This window comes from Dermacentor albipictus, chromosome 6, assembly GCF_038994185.2.
Source record: "Dermacentor albipictus isolate Rhodes 1998 colony chromosome 6, USDA_Dalb.pri_finalv2, whole genome shotgun sequence".
In the NCBI taxonomy this organism is placed as follows: Eukaryota; Metazoa; Arthropoda; class Arachnida; order Ixodida; family Ixodidae; genus Dermacentor; species Dermacentor albipictus.
The window spans coordinates 11,656,658-11,675,012 of record NC_091826.1 but is presented as its reverse complement, the minus strand read 5'-3'; the positions used below and the strand labels follow the sequence as shown (position 1 = coordinate 11,675,012).

Genomic DNA, 18,355 nt, shown 5'->3' with positions numbered 1-18,355 from the left:
CCGCCCACTGCTCCTGCGCTTTCAGAGGTGGGGGGACTGGGCAGTGAAGATGGTCAGTTTAATCAAAGTTCCAGATTTTCTTTTTAATGTGATTAAAATTTTTAGGGTACTCCACCCAAGAACAAAGGGAGAAAAATGCTTATTTGTGTGTCTGCCCTCCTCCGATGACAAGATGTCCACCGCTTAAAAATTTCTTGAGCAGCCTGCTAAGCCTCTGTATTGTAACATTCCCTTTTCCATTGTTTTGTTATCATGCGGGGCAGTGAGTGGCCGATTAATGTGATAATGACAGTGTGTGAGTTTTGTTCGAGCCAATAATGGATAGCGAAAAGCATGGAAAATGAAATGGAATGTTAGAGAATACAAACTCTGGTGTCCTTTAACTGGCATACTAAAGTGCGATATGTAAACATATTTAAGTTCTGCCTTCATTGGAACTGTGGTGGCAGTTGCCTAGTGTGCATTGAAGATTTCATATTGTGTTGAGCAGGAATTGTAAAACAAAAATCATGTGACTACCGCACACTGTGGGAATGACGTAAGTTAAAATTTTCTATGCTTTTTTCGTTGGCTGACAGTAATTGGCAGTGATGTTGATGGCGAATGTTTAAGTTCTTAAGTGTTTAGTGCAGTATGAGAGGGTAAGATGATGTTAGGTGCTACCTTGTGTGCAGCACTGCTTTTTGTTTGCGTAGCACTCAGAATACACAGCGAGATGTTGCTAGAGGTGGTGTTGTGTGCCATTGTTCATTGCTTTTATGAAGGTTGGCATTATTGCACCTCGCACGGCTTATCGCATTGTGGCAGAGGTGTTAAACTTAAGTTGAATTATGGCGCTGTACATATCACGACTACAATCAGATTTTGAAGCACGCCGTAGTTGGGGGCTCAAGATTAATTTTTATCGCCTGTGGTTCTTAAACGTGCACCTAATCCTAAGTTCATGAGTCTTTTTGCATTTCACCTCCGTTGAAATGTGGCTGCCACGTGTTGGGATTGAACCCGTGCCCTTGAGGAATGTCATAGCCACTAAGCTACCGCAAATTTGTGGTGCGTCTGCTGCATAATGTTTTCTTCACTCTGCAATGTTTTAATGCGGCTTTGCGTGTACATGCCCTGCGTCGGCTCCCTGCTTGACAAATTCGCTCACTGTTTATTTTTTAGGAATATCAGAAACATACTGTACCGTCCTTTGAATTTGAAATTATCCTGTTTTTTTACAGCTGTTGCTGTGTCTAGCAGTAGCGTTTCCTTGCCTTCTTACGTTGCCTTTTCCCTTTCCGGCGGTCTCCCCCCCCCCCCCCCCCTGCATGCGAGCTGCCACAACTGATGAGCATAGAGTGCCAAGGCTGTTCACTTGTTTTGTGACTGTTCCGGTTCTACACATTATCTGCCTCCTCTCCCTACCTCCTGTTTACCATTCTATCTACCTCCCCTCCGGGCTGTTGCACTTCAGTACGAAGGCAAGCGCTTCAGTCGCTGCAGTGCTTTTGCAGGTACCAGAATAGGAAACGGTGTGCACCGGCGTTATCACATCAGACAGGCGGGCGAGCATCGTGGGCAAGTTGCTGTGGTAGGCAACTTTTCTTGATTATGCGTTCCTTGCTTGTTTGCACAGGATCTAGCAGCTGGAAAACGAATCGTAGAATCGCATTGTGGTGATGTAGTTGAACATTTCTCCCTTCCTGCTGAATTTTGAGCTGCAGCAGAAACTCAGTGGCATGAATTAACACACGCATAAGCTGAGATCACTGGCAGCTTGTCGAGAACAACCTTGAGCAGGTGTCATAACTATCGTCTCTCAGAGCACTGTGACTGTACACTTTGCATGCGTGCTACAGATGAAAGCTTTCTCTTTGGGTACAGGTTACCCTCTGAAGAGCGTGTTGCCTCTTTGAACTTGGCCACTGGCATACCCCTGGCTGCACCCCTGGCCAGCCGTAGAACAGGGCGACCTCTACGTAGGCCTCACAGACCCGGAAACAGCACCAGTCCTGTAAGTGAATTCCCTTGGAAAGTTTCAGTGACTGTGCAACATGTAAAATATATTGCTGTAGTGTTGCAATTACAAATCTGATACATTGCACATGAAACTTTGTGCAGAATTGGCAACAAAACTAGTTTGTTTATGCAGTCTTTTTTCATTGCTCTTGCAAGATAAAGGGATCTGCATTTGCACTTTGGTCAGTGATAATGTTAGTAGCAAGCTTTGCATCTGTGCGCCAAATTTGTGGCTTACTCTCGAGTTCTGTTTGAGTTAGCCTAAATTTCTCATTTTCAATTCTGTGCAGCTACTTCAGGGTGTCTACCAACTGGGAAAATCGGGAATTCTCAGGGATTTTGAGTGACCTGGAAAACTCGGGGAATTTGTGTCTCTATCAGGAAAGATTAGCTGTAATTTTACTGAAAGGGTCGAAAGTCACGGTAATGCTGGCTCAAGTAACTGACAGGAATCGTAATGCATCATCTTTGATGCCTTGTTGTCGGCTGAAGGAGTTGCCAGTGTACAGTCAACGAATGACTTTCTGGATTCCCGATAATTTGGACAGCATCGTGGCACCACCACATACCCCATGAAGTCAATGATCAGAACGTCTGAAATTTCGGACGCAAGAACTCTCCGCTGTCTGATTTTCCGGATATTTTGCCGTGACCACATGGCCAAAATGGCATTAATCAAGCCCACCACTGCTGCCATTTTGATTATCTCGCTGCCTCGAACCGGTGCTCTCGCACGCAGATCCGCTGGTAGCCGTAGCCACCACTGCGGCAACGCTAGGCCTAGCTGCTTCGACGTTCATTATGAAGCTTCTTGCCATTGGGTGCCGTGTTTTTTTATTGAAAGAATTCGCTGCTGTCAGCAATGGCACGGACTCCACCTATGTGGTCCTTGCAATTGGCTTAGAAGCTTGGAAAGCATGGTGCGTTGCATAATGCCAGCTCCCGAAAGTCAGCTTCGCTTCTGTACAGAATTCTTACTTGGTGAAGCATATGCAAAACCATTGCAGTGAAGCATAACAAGCCTGGGAAGAGGCTATTGCCACGAGACACAGTATGTATTCCTTAATTATTTGTGCGTGCACCTGGTATTTCTTGTCACAGTATGAACACCGATATAGCTAATACGTGTACTGACAGGCCTTCGGAGCGTTTTCGAATGTTCTTGTGGTGGTTTGAGCCCTTAAGGGCAGTAAATGACATGCATTTATTTTTCCAACTGGCCGATTTTTCAAACGTTTTCGCGGCCCCTAGGGAGTGCGAAAAATCGGACGTGAGCTGTGCAACTGACCAAGAAGATGCTTCAAATGGTCTGTGGGACGAACAAATGGCGGAAGGAGGGCAAGAACAGAAGGGACCTACGCATTGAGGAATGAACTGAAAAGGAAGCGTGCTGCTGCTGTTTTGAAGGAGCTTGAGCTTAAAAAACATTCTGGCTGATGCCGAGATGCAGGTGCGCCTCATCCAAGCCAAAATAAACTCTTTAAAGCAGTGAAACACAACACTGAGGCGTCATGCACGGGCTGAGAGTATGTCAGGACAGTGTAGGTTAACTTACGAGCTGTTGAGAGAGAATCTCAATCGTGACAAAGTTGGGGCCTCATACCACTGAGCTTGCTATCAGTTGATATTCATATTCGAAAATATTTGCTTCTTTGTGCATCTCCTTTTTATTTGTACTTGAGAATGTCCAACTCAATTTGCAATTTTTTTCAGACATTTTATTTGCTGTGCATTTTACTAACTTCCTTCTATTCTCTTTTTGAGTAACATAAACACTACTGCTTAGTATTCAAATTGGACTAAGTCATTAAAAAAAAAAATTTCATATGCTTACTAGAGAGTGACAGCATCGGGCAATATGGTTTCAGCCCGTCTTGACATAAAACATAGTTCTGCATCACTCAGGGAATTTTGCAAAGGCACTCAGGAAAAACCTGGAAAACTCAGGGAATTTGGAAATGTCAACTTGGTAGACACCCTGTACTTGCAGAGTCTTTTGCTATATGGAAGACACAATAAAACAGTCTGTCTCACCTTTAGTGATTGGCCTGGATGGAAGAGTTGTATTCATGATTGATCACTTTCAAGGATGTGTTTTCTTATGCTCAATGTAATGTCTGGCACAATGCCTCATTTAAATTATGGGGGCAATTCATGCAAGGAATGTGTGATGGTGAACTAATGGGAGACTTGTCATTCCTTTTATTGTGGCAGCTTCCACATGTTTAGCTGGTCATTTTGCACCAAAAGTAATAATTTTGTGAGTTATTTATTGAGAATACATCCACAGAGCGCTGCGGTGGGAAATGAAAATATTATTGTTTGTCTGGCATGTTTTGGAGTGCAATGAAATTCTGGTGTTGATGGATTTTGTGTTCCAATAACCTGATAACTTTTGCAAGTAGCCATGTGTTCTTTGCATGGTTGCAATGGAAGATTTCATCAAATATTTAAGAATCCTTTCTGTACGTTAGAAAAGAACAAAGACCATCCATTTCCTAGAAACTTCCCAGGAATGCACCATGCAGTAGTAGTAGTACGGTGGACTTCCATTAATTTTACTCCAGTTAATTAGGTTTTTTGGTTAATTCGACCTTGGCCTAAGGCCCTGGTCAGCACCCATGCATTCCTATAGGCCCAAGCTTTCATTATTTCGATCCGAAAATTGGCCTTCGTCAGATAATTGGAACTTTGCCAGTCAGCATGCATGCACATGGCCCCTAGAGTGACCATAATAGTGACCTTATTATTGGCAATGTCCGTCTTGGCAGAGTTTATGCGACAGTGAATGTGTTCAACGCACATCGTCTCCTGTCAAAAATGCCTATTTGTGACCTGCCCAAGAAGGATTTTCAAGCAATTACGGTAGCTCACAATGTCCGATAAGGCATTTGCCTGATGCACGCCTCGCCCCACCCCTCCTGCCCCTCAAGAAGTTAAGCCAGAAAACCACATCATCGGTGTTCGTATGCCTCACTGCATAACACCGTTGCACTGCGGCAAAGCCGACTTTAAGGACAGTGCGGCGAAGCTGACTTTAGAAAATTGTCATTTTTCTTGCTAAACATTAGATTCAGGTTAGATATCTACTTTGCTTAGTAGCTTTAAAGTTATCTCTACGTTAGTTTTCTACTTCGTACGCAAAAAGCAGGCACATATTTGATTTTGGGGCATGTTAGAATCAGGCAAATATTGTCAAATCAACATTTTTTATGCTCTTGTTTAACTTGATCCACCAGATAAGTAGATCAATTTTCTTGGTCCCATCAGGGTCGAATTAAAGGAAGTCAACCGAGATTGGTTTGTTTTGATAAAATGAAGAAAAGGAAAGTGAGGAAAAATTACTTTTGGCTGCACTGTTACTGTATAGCTGCATCTGCTGATACCTAAACAAATGTAGATGTTCAGGCAGTCCATAAAAAGAGGACTACAAATAATGCCACTGATGATAATGATGAGTTCTAATGGTATCTCCTATCTGCATAGTGAGAAATATTCACGTAGCCTGTGCAAGCTACTTGCATACTACCACATGATGATCTAGCCTTCTGCCTGTCTGCCTTATCTGATGAAGTTACCTATGCCTGGGAAAATTCTGCACCCATCTCTTTCATGCCCTTTTTTTGTCCACCGACACTCTAAGCTCTTGCTTTTTTGACTGCTGACCAGTCCTCTGGTAATGTCAAGCGCTGACCTCTAGCGTAAAAAATTGCAGCTAAGAGCAAGCTGACAGATATACTCTTCAACTATATTGGCACAAATTCTGGTGACCGACTAGATTCATCAGCACTAGAGGGACGGTTAAACAGGGTGTCTACCAACTGGGAAAACCGGGAATTTTCAGGGAATTTGAACAGTCTGGAAAAACTCGGGGGGGGGGGGAAAACTCAGGGAATTTGTGCTTCTATAAGGGAAATTAACTGTAACTTTATTGAAAGGGAACGAAAGTCATGTTAATGCTGGCTCCAGTAACAGAGGAATCGCAACGAATCGTCATTGACGCCTTGTCATCGGCACGATGTATGGCCAGAGTAGTTAACGACCGATCATGTAGACAACCGATTTTCGGACATGCCCGATAATTTGCACGGTTTTGCGGCACCACCACGTACTCCATATAGTCAATGTATATTGCCCTGACTGCAGGTCTGAAATGGCATTAATCAAAGCTGCCACCGCCGCTATTTTGATTATCTCGCCGCCTCGAACTGGCACTCTCGCAGGCAGATCCGCTGGCAGCCATAACCACTACCGCGGCAACGTTAGGCCTAGCTGCTTCTATGTTCGCTATTAAGCTTCTTGCCGTGCGGTGCCGTGTTTTCATTGAAAGAATTCGCCGCTGTCAGCAATGGCACCAACACCGCCTTTGTAATCCTCGCGATTGGCTTTGAAGCTTGCAGAGCACAGCGCGTTGCGTAATGCCAGTCTCCGAAAGTTAGCTTTGCCTCAGTACACTAGTGTTAGGCGGTGAAGCATAACAAGCGTGGGAAGGGGGCAATTGTCACGGGACACAGTATGTATTCCTTAATTACACATGCGTGCACCCCGTCTCCTGTCACAGTACAAGCCCTGATATGCCTAATAAGCGTACTGGCAGGCCTTCAGAGCTTTTTGAGATGTGCCTGTGGTAATTTTAGCCCCTAAAGGCGGTTAAAGACATGCATTAATTTTTTTCAGACTGCCCTTTTTTTTCAATTTTTTTTTTGCGGCCCCTCAGAAGTCCGAAAAATCAAATGTTGACTGTACAACTGACCAAGAGGATGCTTCAGATGATCCATGTGGTGAAAGCGTGGTAGAAGGAGGATAACAGAAAGGACCGACGCACTGAGGAATTAACGGGAAAGGAAGGGTGCCGCCACCTTTTTGAAGGAGCTTGAGCTAAAAAAACTAAGTGTTGGCTGACGCTGGGACACAGGTGTCCTTCATCCAAACCAAAATAAATTGTTTAAGCAGTGAAACCCAACACTGAGATGTTGTGTACGGGCTGAGAGTATGTCAGGACAGTTGAGGTTGACTTCCCAGCTGCTGAGAGAGAACCTTAGTTGTGACAAAGTTCAGGACCTCGTACAGATGAGCTTGCTATAAGTTGATAGAGCTAGCTGATATTCAAAATATTTACTTATGTATGCATCTCCTTTTCATTCGTATTTGAAGATGTTCGACTCAATTTGCAATGGGCTTTACCATATCTTTCGCTGTGCATTTTACTAACACCTTCCTTCTGTTTTCTTTTTAAATAAAATAGATATTACTTCTTACTATTCAAACTGGATTAAGTCATTTCTTTGTTTCAGCATGCTTACTAGAGAGTGACAGCATCGGGCAACGTGGTGTCAGCCTGTCTTGACATAAAACAAAGTTCTGGCTCATGCAGGGAATTTCGCAAAGGTGCTCAGGGAAAACCTGGAAAACTCAGGGAATTTGGAAATGTCAACTTGGTAGACACCCTCGTTAAAGCGCTGGAGCAAAATTTAACATGTCATCGGAGGAGCATAGTCTTCCAGTGATTTTCCTATAAAGTTCAACTAGGTTTTGTTGAGCTGAAGAGGGCTAAACTTCACCTATTCACTGCCACCCTCCTCCTCTCTTTGGTGCCTCACTGGGACTGACGGTCGGGGGTACGTCAGGGTGGCGCGCTCTCGCGTACGAGCAATCACCCACTGGCAATGCTTCCTCCTCCAGTCAGTCGACGTCACCTGGGAAAGCGAAGTCATCGTTATCAGAAGAGGAAATGGGCTCTGGCACAGGAAGGCATGCGCAATCACTCGTGTCATTGTGTGAGTTTCTCCGTAATGCATAGAGCACTGATTTTTGTGCTCATTGAAATTGCGATCGTGTGTGCTACTCCTTGCATGTTTTGCTTGCCATGTTTTAAAGCTCATTCTTGGGACTCTGGCATATTTATATTGATGACACTTTCCTTTTATTTTGCTAGGTTGCTGATGCCAAACCATGAGTGTCATGTAATATGCCTCTGACCTCCTTGACCAGGGAGCTTGATATTGTAACACAGTGCAGTTTGATCATAGCAATATTCATGATTTTGTGATTAGCAGAATTGGCTATCGTCGGATCTGGACTGACCATAGAAGCTGCAGTTCAGATATACCTTTTCACTCGTGCAAGGGCAGTGCTCTTTTTTTCTCAATACTATCTTTGTAAAGGTCAGCATCAAAGGAGTGTGTAATGAATATTCACTCTAATGGAAGACCTTTATTTCTCCCACCTCTGTGTTAGGGTCACACAGTCCCTGACACAGAGGACGGCAGTTGGGATCTCTTCAGTGTGCAGGAAATGTTCAGCTGTACAATTTAGTCCAGCTGAGTACTATGTGCTAGTACTTCATGCTTACGCTTGATTGTCGAATTTGAATGATGGCTTGTGAGAGGTAGTAGGTCAAAGTAAGCAATCAGGTTCAATTGCATCTAGGAGTTGGCTCGAACTGCGAGATTCAAACTTATCAGTATGCCAATGCACTGCCACTGCATCAGATATTTTGTGCATTGCACCTCAGGTATCAAGGAACCGGTGTGGCCATCCGGTTCGAGGCAATTCTCTCAAGCGGCCCACGAATGCAGCTCGTGTGAAAGACGAGTCCTTGGCTAAGCGTTTCAAAGAGGTTCCTGCTGACACTGGTAAGGAAGCTTCTTTTAACAGAAATAGCATTCGTGGGCTTTTGACTTGCTTGTATTATCTGTCATCCATAGTAACATTTTTATTACATACGGTTTCAGACTGGTATAGCCATTAGATGATTATTGGGTTTAGGCAGGGAATTGCCAATAAGTATGAATAATGGTAGTCTGTGAAAATTGGATTCACTAGAAAACAAGTGCTTCCGTTTCATGCTAGCACCTATGCTAGCAGCCGGCCAGGTCAACCTATATTTTAGCCAATGTCAAGAAACTGTTGCTATTGTCTACACCAAACCTGCATTGGGCGACCATAGTTACAGGTGGTATGTTGTCCCCACATTCTGCTTGTGATGCCTAGTTGAACACACGGCAAACCATCTCCTCGTCACCTGAGTGACAGAAGTTTTTGATAACAAACTATGCACAAAAGTAAAGCGAGAACGATATTGCTTCTTAACACGTTGAGTGTAAGTTTGCTAGCTTATTGGTTTCGCTTAGTCTGGCTGTATGTTATTGTATGTTATTAAATGATGTCTAGATCCTCTGGCTTGATGAACGGTTCGGTTGTGACTGTCACGGTTAGCAAGTTCTCGTGCCAAGTCATGAGCAACCTCATTGAGGTTTACCCGAGTCTTGTCCACTTTCCCCATATGCGCAGGAAACCATTGGATTTCAGTTCTCATAATCCCAATGTTTTCATAAAGTTTAGCTGCAACTCCAGCTACGTAGCCTTTATCGAAACACTTTATAGCGGATTTCGAATCACTGTAAATGCAGGCCCACTTATTACTTCTGATGGCTAGAGCAATTGCCGCTTGTTCTGCCACCATGGAGCCCTTGGTAAAAATAGTGAGAGTGTCTTGCACCTTCTCTTGATAATTTGATACAATGGCCGTATATGCTTATACGACCATAGTTACAGGTGGTATGTTGCCCCCACATTCTGCTTGTGATGCCTAGTTGAACACACGGCAAACCATCTCCTCGTCATCTGAGTGACAGAAGTTTTTGATAACAAACTATGCACAAAAGTAAAGCGAGAACCATATTGCTTCTTAACACATTGAGTGTAAGTTTGCTAGCTTATTGGTTTCACTTAGTCTGGCTTTTCTCAGTGTTTGGTCATGACCAGCGATTAGGGGTTACTGGACTGACTAAACCAAGTAACACAAGCCATCTGTAGCCAGCGCATCCTTCCACTACTTTTATTGTTTGAGGCACTGCCAACATATAAAAAAAAATGCTCTTCTTGTTTGGTGGATGACCTTATTGCACAGCTGAAGTCTAAAAAACTGAGCAATGCACTCACTGTAAGGCTTCCGAAATATTTGTCATCGTTGTACTTTACATGTGTAGTGTGGGTGGCGTTGCCATTAAGCTTTCTCAATACAGTCAACTTCCATCAATTCGACCCTGACGGGAACAACAGAATTGATTAATTTATCTGGCGGTTCTTTAAACAAGATGCAGAAAAAGCATCGGAACATACAGCTGAATAATTTGTCAGTGTTTGCCCATATACCAATATGCCCTGAATTCAAATGAGCATCTGATTTCTATGTATCCAAAGTAGAAAACTAACAAAGAGATGACATCAAAGCTCCTAGACAAAGTGGAAATTTAATGCGCACCCAATTTTTAGTTAGACAAATAGGCAAGGCAATATGTGTTGCACAGTGGCGGCCAGTTTCCTGAAGTCAGCTTTGCTGCGTGATTTTTATAGTCAGCTTCGCCGCAATACAGTCGTGATATGCGGCAAAGTATACAAATGCCTTGAACGTTTTTCTTGGTTCAATTTTCCTGAAAATGAAATAAAATAAATGAATAAATAAAAAGGGCTCGCATTAGAATTGGGCAAATACCGTAATCACACATTGTGAGCTACTGTTATTACTTTAATATCTTCCTAGAGCAGTCCAAAAATAGGCATTTTCGACGAGCAATTTTTTAATGTGTGTTCGATGCATTTACTGTCCCCTAAGCTAAGCTTTGCTGAGGCAGATGCTGCCAGTAAATAGGTCACTTTTGTGGTCACCATAGGGGTGAGGAGTGTGCATGCTTACTGGTCAACTTCAAGTTATCCTGCAAAGGCCAATTTTAGAATTGAAATAACGAATGCTTGGACCGATTGAAATGCATGGGTGCTGACCAGCACTTTTGGTCTCAATCAAATTAACTGAAAAAAATCTAACTTGAGCTGATTTGATGGAAACCTACTGTTATCAGTTTGTATTGCTGTGCCATGCTTTGTGCATGGCTACGGGCACATGGCAAGATTGCCTTGGAGACAACTAATGGGATATCAATCTCGCCCCCCTCTCTCTCTACTTTGTTAACAGCTCTCAGCCCGGTGCCACAGGAGAGGTTAGAGGTCGAGCCTGCTGATGCTACCCAGCTTACATTACACCGGGTGTCACAGGACGAATCTGAGAGGGGCAACCAAGAAGCAGAGTTGACTGTTGATGTGGTTGAGGATCCTTGCCGTCTCAGCTTGCCAACACTGGAAGAAATGGTGCAGGAAGAAAGTCCCTCTCCATGTCTTGAGTCTCAGGAACCATCACTTCAGGTAACCTCGTTTTTCCCTCGCTACTTCTTACCCCAGTGGTGGCCCAACTGCGCCATTTGCGCCAATTTGCTACAGTTCGACTTGCCTGCTCCTGGCTGCGCTCGCTCAAGTTCCATTTGTGCCAAAAGCGTGGCAGTTTGGGCGAGTTCGTATGTCATGACTGTTTTTTTTTTGTAGCGCAGCTCAGAAAGAGCGAAAAAGGAAGGAGGTAGGGGTAATCAAAAGGAACGGAAAAACAGAGTGAGTGCTCACTCTGTTTTCCGTTCTCTTTGATTACCCCTACCTCCTTCCTTTTTTGCTCTTTCTGAGCTGCGCTACAAGCCTAATCAATTTGTGCCAATTGCATAAAGAAGTGGTATTTTCGCGTTTTCACAGCAATGCAATGTTTTCAGTAGGGGTTATGCAACAACACTCAATGACTGATTTTCCGGATGCCCGGTTTTTCGGACATGCCTAATAATTCGGACGCCTACACAGCACCACCATGGTACCCTACAGTCAATTAATTGGGAAAAAGTGTGTTTTTTTTTTTTTTTATGGCAATGCAATGGTCGCTGGGGTGGTATTCCATGTAGCATCGTTGAAGATTGTAGTGCAGGCTGTCGGTCCTCTGCTGAATCTTGATTCGCAAGAGGGTGAGCTGTCGGGCTTCTTCGGCAGAGATAGGTGGCGATGTCAAGATTCCCCTCGTTAGAGACATACGGCAGCATGGCAGCGAGAGTTGTCGGGTACCTGCTGTAAAGCAGCTTGAACAGCGTGATCTGTGTTGTTTCTTGCACTGCCGTGTTGTAAGAGAATGTTACGTACGGCAGGATGGCATCCCAGGTCTTATGCTTGACGTCCATGTACATTGCTAGCATGCCAGCGAGTGTCTTATTCAGGCGCTCCATAAGACCATTTGTCTGTGGCTGGTAGGTAGTGGTCCTCTGGTAACTTGTCTGGCTATACTGCAGTATGGCTTGAGTAAGCTCAGCGGTGAAAGCTGTTCCTCTGTCAGCAATGAGGACTTCTGGGGCGCCATGTCACAATGTTCTTGGCAAAAAATTTGGCTACTTCCGCTGCACTACCTTTGGCAGGGTTTACGTTTCAGTGTACTATCTGGTAAGGTGGCCACGACAATCTGCTTGTTTCCAGATGTTGATGTTGCAAAGGGTCCCAACAAATCCATCCCGATCTGCTGGAATGGTTGGTAAAGAGGCTCGATTGGCTGTAGTTAACCTGCTGGCCTTGTCGGTGGTGTCTTGTGTCGCTGGCAGTCACGGCATGTCTTGATGTAGTGGGTGACATTGGTGGTCAGGTTAATAAATGGTACTTCTCTTGTGTTCTTGCAAGCGTACGGGAAAACTCAATCTGCCCGGCCATCTGATCGTGTAGGGCATGCAAGACTTCTGTACGGAGTGCTGCTGGCACGAGAAGGTAGTTTGCCCGGTCTGAAGAGAAGTTCTTTTTTATGAGGGCGCCATTGTGCAAGCAAAACGATGACAGTCCATGCCGAAATATCCTAGGGACATCTGTCTTGCTTTCTAAGTACTCCAAAAGGCTTTGTAACTTCGGGTCTACTTGTTGCTGTTTGGCGAAGTCATGTGCAGTTATTCCTAGGAAGGCGTCATCCAATTTGACTTGTGGTGGTGGGTCAGTAGGGGTGCGTGACAGGCAGTCAGCTTCAGAATGCTTTCTCCCAGACTTGTGCACCACGGTGATGTCAGGTTCCTGCAGTCTGAGACTCCGTCAGGCTAGGTGACCAGAAGGATCCTTTAGGTTTGCCAGCAAACACAAGGCATGGTGGCCACTTACCACTTTGAATTAGCGACACTTTCAATTCCTTCCTTCCTTTGAACTAGCATAGCACCAAGACCTATGCTACTTGCGTCCATGTGGGTTTCGGTCTTCAGCGTCTTCATCAAAGTGTGAAAGCACCGGTGATGACTGCAGTTGTCATTTCAGCTCCTCAAATGCATTGTCCTGCCGTGTTTCGCATATAAAGTTGACGTTGGCTTTTGCGAGATGAGTTGAAGGTTTCGCAATTCTAGAAAAGTGTTTTATAAGGTGCCTGTAATAGGCACACAGGCCAAGGAATCTGTGCACTGCCTTCTTGTCGACGGGCTGTGGGAAGTTAGCGATGGCAGTTGTCTTCTGTGGGTCAGGACAGTCTCCAGACTTATTGATGACGTGGCCTAGGAACAGAAGTTCTTTGTAAGTGAAACGGCACACTTCCGGCTTCAGGGTGAGTCCAGATAACTTGATCGTCTCTAGTACTATCTGAAGCTGCCTCAGGTGACCTTCGAAATTCGTGGCAGAGACTACAACGTCATCCAATTAGACGAGACAAGTCTGCCACTTCAATCTTGCCGCGACTGTGTCCATCACGCGCTGGACCGTTGCAGGCACAGAGCAAAGTCCGAATAGCATCGCTTTGAACTTGAAGAGGCCATCTGGCGTGATAAACGTGGTCTCTCGATCCCTTCCTTTCATTGACTTTAATTTGCCAATGACCAGTCTTGAGGTCCATCGATGAAAAGTGCTTAGCATTGTAGAGTCGGTCTAATGTGTCGTGTATCTGTGGGAGGGTGTATATTTCCTTCTTGGTGATTTTGTTCACCCAGTGATAATCGACGCAGAAGTTCAGACTTCCATCATTCTTCTACACTAAGACCACAGGAGGTGCCGATGAGCTTTTTGACAGCTGGATGATCTCGTTGTGCAGCAATTCATCGACTTGTTGCCTTATAGCTTCTCGTTCTCACAACGACAATTGGTAAGGGCTCTGGCGTAGTGGTCAAATGGATTCTTCGATTATGCAATGCTTTGCAACTGGTGTTTGCCGAATCTTCGATGACATCGAAAAGCAGTCTTTCTATCTTCAGAGAAGACTTTCAAGCTGTTGTTGCTTACTCATAGGGAGGCTTGGATTTATTTCAAAGACTGATTCAGGAACTATGGTCGTCGAGGTAGATGCGGCAGAATCTGAGAGGGCAAACGCATTGCTGGTTTCCATAATTTCCTCGAGGTATGCGATCGTCGTGCCCTTGTTGATTTGCTTGAACTCCTGGCTGAAGTTGGTCAGCTCACTTTCGCTTTTCCTCCATGCAGTCGAGCAATCCCTCTTCCAATGCAAATTTCATGATCGAGCAGTAGACGTTGATTGCCCTCAATGGCTCCTTCTATGTATATGGGTGTTTCGGTGCCGACGGTAATGACAGTGCTGGAGTGAGGCAGGATGCTCAGTTCATCTTCGAGCACACTCGAGACGTTGTGACTATGAGAGCTCTCCGGCGGTATCACTTGATCTTCGGACAACGTTCTTGACTCTGACTTAAGGTCGATGACTGTGCCATGTTGGTTCAGGAAGTCCATGCTGAGAATGACGTCCCGTGAGCACTGTTGAAGGATAACAAAGGTGGGAGGGTAGGTCTGACCATGAATGGTAATTCTTGCTGCGCAGATTCCTGCCGGCATTATTCGGTGTCCCCATTGGTCTGAATTTGAGGGCCTTCTCAGGCAGTCCTAACTTTATTGAACTGGGCACTGATGGATCCACTCACGACAGAGTAGTCAGCTCCTGTGCCCAGTCAAGTGGTGACTGTGTGGCTGTTGAGAAGTACGTCAAGGTCGGTGGGTCCTTGTCTTGCCTTTGCAGTGAAGTCTTGGCGTTACATCACGGCTGCGGTATGTTGACCTGTGGCTAGAACGTCGCGTCATCAGGTCTTCTTTTATCGGTGTATTCTTTGCTTCTAGGCTTTGTCAGGAAGGCGGCATTTTGTTGATATGTCATTGTGGTACAGTCGCCTACTGTTTATTTGGACCTCATGGGGACTGCGGAAATGTCCTATTAAAGAAATTAAAGAAATCGTGAATGCGCGTTGCACGCTGTTCCGTTTACGCGCAATCAGATAAGCTTGAATCACTATAGGCGGCTGAAAGCACAGTCACTGCTTGTACACGTTCTGCATGCAACGGCAGCATAGCACATGGTGCGTCATCTTCCGACTCAGAGTCATCGTCCGGCGGTGCAGCAGAAACATGACGAATGATCTCGCCGTCGTCGAGTTCTGCGCATGTCAGTACAGCAGTGTCAGCACCTGTGAAACTGTCAAATGAGACGGTGTCCGGAATCGCAATGCAACCACTGCGCAGGTCTTGGCAAAACATTTTCCGCGTCAGTAGGGAGCACATCGGAAGGCGACAAATCTTAGGCCTCCCGGCTCCCGCTTGCCGGCATTCCCCAGCGCAGTCTGCGCGAGCACTGTCGGTGCCATTAGACACTTGACGCAATGTTTCCGTATGCTGTGTTGGATCACCGGAACCTCAACACAGCACACAAGGCAAACACCACCATGCCGATACTAGTCACACAAATGAAAAACGTGGCCTACTCGCAGCGTTGTGCACGAAGAAACAAATCAGCTGCTGGATTGTCTTGACATGGCTTACTAAGCTGAAACTGGAACTGCTGTAGAGCCACTCTATCGAACCAGGCAGAAACGATGATGATGAGCGGGGATTTGCAGTAGCGCCACTTCGTGGGGCAGCAAGGAGGCTCCGTTCAAAACAAAAATGGCGTTCAGCAAGTCGAACCATGCACCGGTCAGAGTCGGTGCATGGTGCTCTCGATCGAGTTGGCTCAAGTAGTGTCCGAAAAATCAGACGAGAGGTTGCAAGGTGTCCGAACTTTCGGCAGTTGTTACACATTATGGTCTATGGGGAGAATGGCGGTGCCACGAAGCAGACCGAATATTCGAGCATGCCCGAATTTTTGGAGTCTGGAAAATCGGTTGGTGACTGTAGTGTTTTCGGCGCCTTCGGCGGTGGCGGAGGATCTTTGTCAGTTCGACGAACCGCAACCGCATCTCCATTGGTTGCCACTCTTAGTTTTCTGGATATGGGCTGACGTACCAGCTTCGAGCTGAGTCAGTGTATGGTTGGCGCTGTGGCGACAGGTAGCAGCCTGGTGACAGTGAACGGGACGGTCGTCAAGGGCTCCACTGAGTGGCAGCGAGGTAATCGGCGATATTGAGAGGCATTTCACCTTGCTGCGGGCTTGGTGCATTAACGCGAACCCTCGCAGTCCCGTCTCTTGGTATGGACATTGGTGGTAGACGTGACCCGCTACTCCACAGTGGTAGCAGAGCGGGTGGTGGTCAGGAGCGCTCTAGACATCTGTCTTCCTTGGGTAGTTGCTCTGGCCGACGGGTGGGTGAGTTGGTGGCTGCAGTGGTGAACGATGATACGGCGGCGTTACTGGGCCCTGGCACGGGCATGGAGGGTGAGGGGGAGGGTGTTGGACAATGTCAGCAATAGATGCTACTTGAGGCTGCGTTGAAGGGAATACCTTCCGAAGTTCTTCATGCACAACTTGTCTGGTTGTCTCTCGCCAGTCGTTGGAGCCGAGGGCTTGAACTTCTCTAAAGTCTGGCATTGAGCGGCGATTGAATTATGTGGTGCGCAGTTCTAATGTCATCTCAATCATCGTGTCTTCTGATAGAAATTCTGTTACAGTCGTGGGCGGGTTACGCATCAGTCCGGCAAAGAGTTCTTGCTTTACCTCACGCATGAGGATCCGAATTTTCTTCTCCTCAGGCATATCAGGGTCGGCGGGATGGAACAGGCACGTCATCTCCACAGTGAAGATTGCTGTGTTCTCCTTGGGCAGCTGCATGGGAGTTTCCAGCAAAGCGTGGGCTCGCTGTTTGCGCAGGGCGCTCGTGAAAGTCTGCAGGAAGCCGTTGTGGAACAGGTCCCATGTCGTCAGGATCAATTCCCGGTTCTCAAACCACACCCTGGTGGCGTCTTCTAAGACGAAGTACACATGCCTCAGCTTGTCGTTGCGAGTTCCAGTTATTGAATGCAGTGAAGTTTTCGTATGTTTCCAGCCAGTTTTCCAGGTCTTCAAAGAATGATCAGTGGAAGGTTGATGGCTCCCTGGGCTGTTGTATCACGATGGGGGATGCTGGGGCTGCCATTGGGGTTGTAGAGTTGACCACGATCTTGGTCGTCTTGAATAGAAGTCCATGTTCCGGGGGCAGGTTTTGTAGCCTGCGGCTTGCTCGATGGTCCGGGGTCAAGTTGATGCAGTCTTCGGGTTGCGGGCTTGGATTGTGGGTTTGCAGGGGCGTCCCATACATGAATGCACAAGCACCTCTACCAGTTGTCACATAGCAGTGACAGTGATGAAAACGGCAAGACTGTCAGTGATGAAACTAGCATTTTATTGGACGAACCCGTCACCTCAAAACAGGCGACACTCAAAGAACAACGATAGCGGCGAAAACAGTCTGCGATCGTCGCAAATTTGATTTGCCAGTCAAGCATGTCTGCTTTTATACCTGAGTTATCAAAGTTTTCAGTGTAATCGCTGGTGCCCGCCTGTGTTCCCGAAAGCACTACACAATTAGTGTCGCGCATACAATCGGATTACACAACCTTCGGTGACAACAATGCATAGAACAAGCGATAACATTCCAGTAGGTTCCAATCATGCAGGCGCCTCTTGTGCTGAGCGTTAGCTTTGATTTGTTTGTGGGTGATATTCAGCCCTTGAGAAAGGGATAAATAAGTATGCATGTCAATAATATGCACATGCGTGTTGTGTTGTGTTTAATCGGGCATAAGCAACTCGGGTTATGATGTGCCAAACACACGTTAAAATTTATTTTAAAAAGTTGGGTCACCTCAGTGACGATCCTTGCCTGGGCAAGGACTCCGAGGAACCCCAACAAACTAAAGACCTCAGTCTTCTCAAATATGAGAAGGTGGGTGAGGTGTATCGTAATATGAAGTTGCGGGTAGGATCATTTATAGTTTTTCAAGGATACCTGCTTCTCTTAAAAAGCTAATACAGTGAAATCTCGGTACAACGAACTTCAGGGGACCGCGGGAAAATGTTCGTTATTCTGAAAGGTCGTTATAGTGAAAGCCCAAAAATTAGCCATAACAATAGCATTTCAGTAACGCAAGCGTCCTACCTTTGAAACGGTACCTCCTTGAACTCGTTTCTCACACAATGCACACGTGATCGTCAGACAAGGCACATTTATTTGAAATAGTCCGTGATCGTCTTCTGACGGGCGCAGCACAGACTCTGCAGCACGAACGATTCCAGACCGTCCGCATTCTTATGCACGCCTTCGGCCGCTGTGCCGCGTTTGGCTATAAA

General features: G+C 45.9%; 1 protein-coding gene across 4 annotated transcripts in view; it reads left to right on the top strand.

Moving 5' to 3' along the window:
• The window catches only part of Asx (Additional sex combs), a 54,365-nt gene that overhangs the window by 26,625 nt on the left and 9,385 nt on the right, over positions 1 to 18,355 (top strand). For all 4 annotated transcript variants that reach the window (XM_065446981.1, XM_065446980.1, XM_065446982.1 and 1 more), the window contains 3 exons: positions 1,867 to 1,996; positions 8,516 to 8,636; positions 10,976 to 11,202. In XM_065446981.1, the coding sequence (XP_065303053.1) occupies positions 1,867 to 1,996; positions 8,516 to 8,636; positions 10,976 to 11,202 (478 nt within the window). The remainder of the gene's footprint in view (positions 1 to 1,866; positions 1,997 to 8,515; positions 8,637 to 10,975; positions 11,203 to 18,355) is intronic.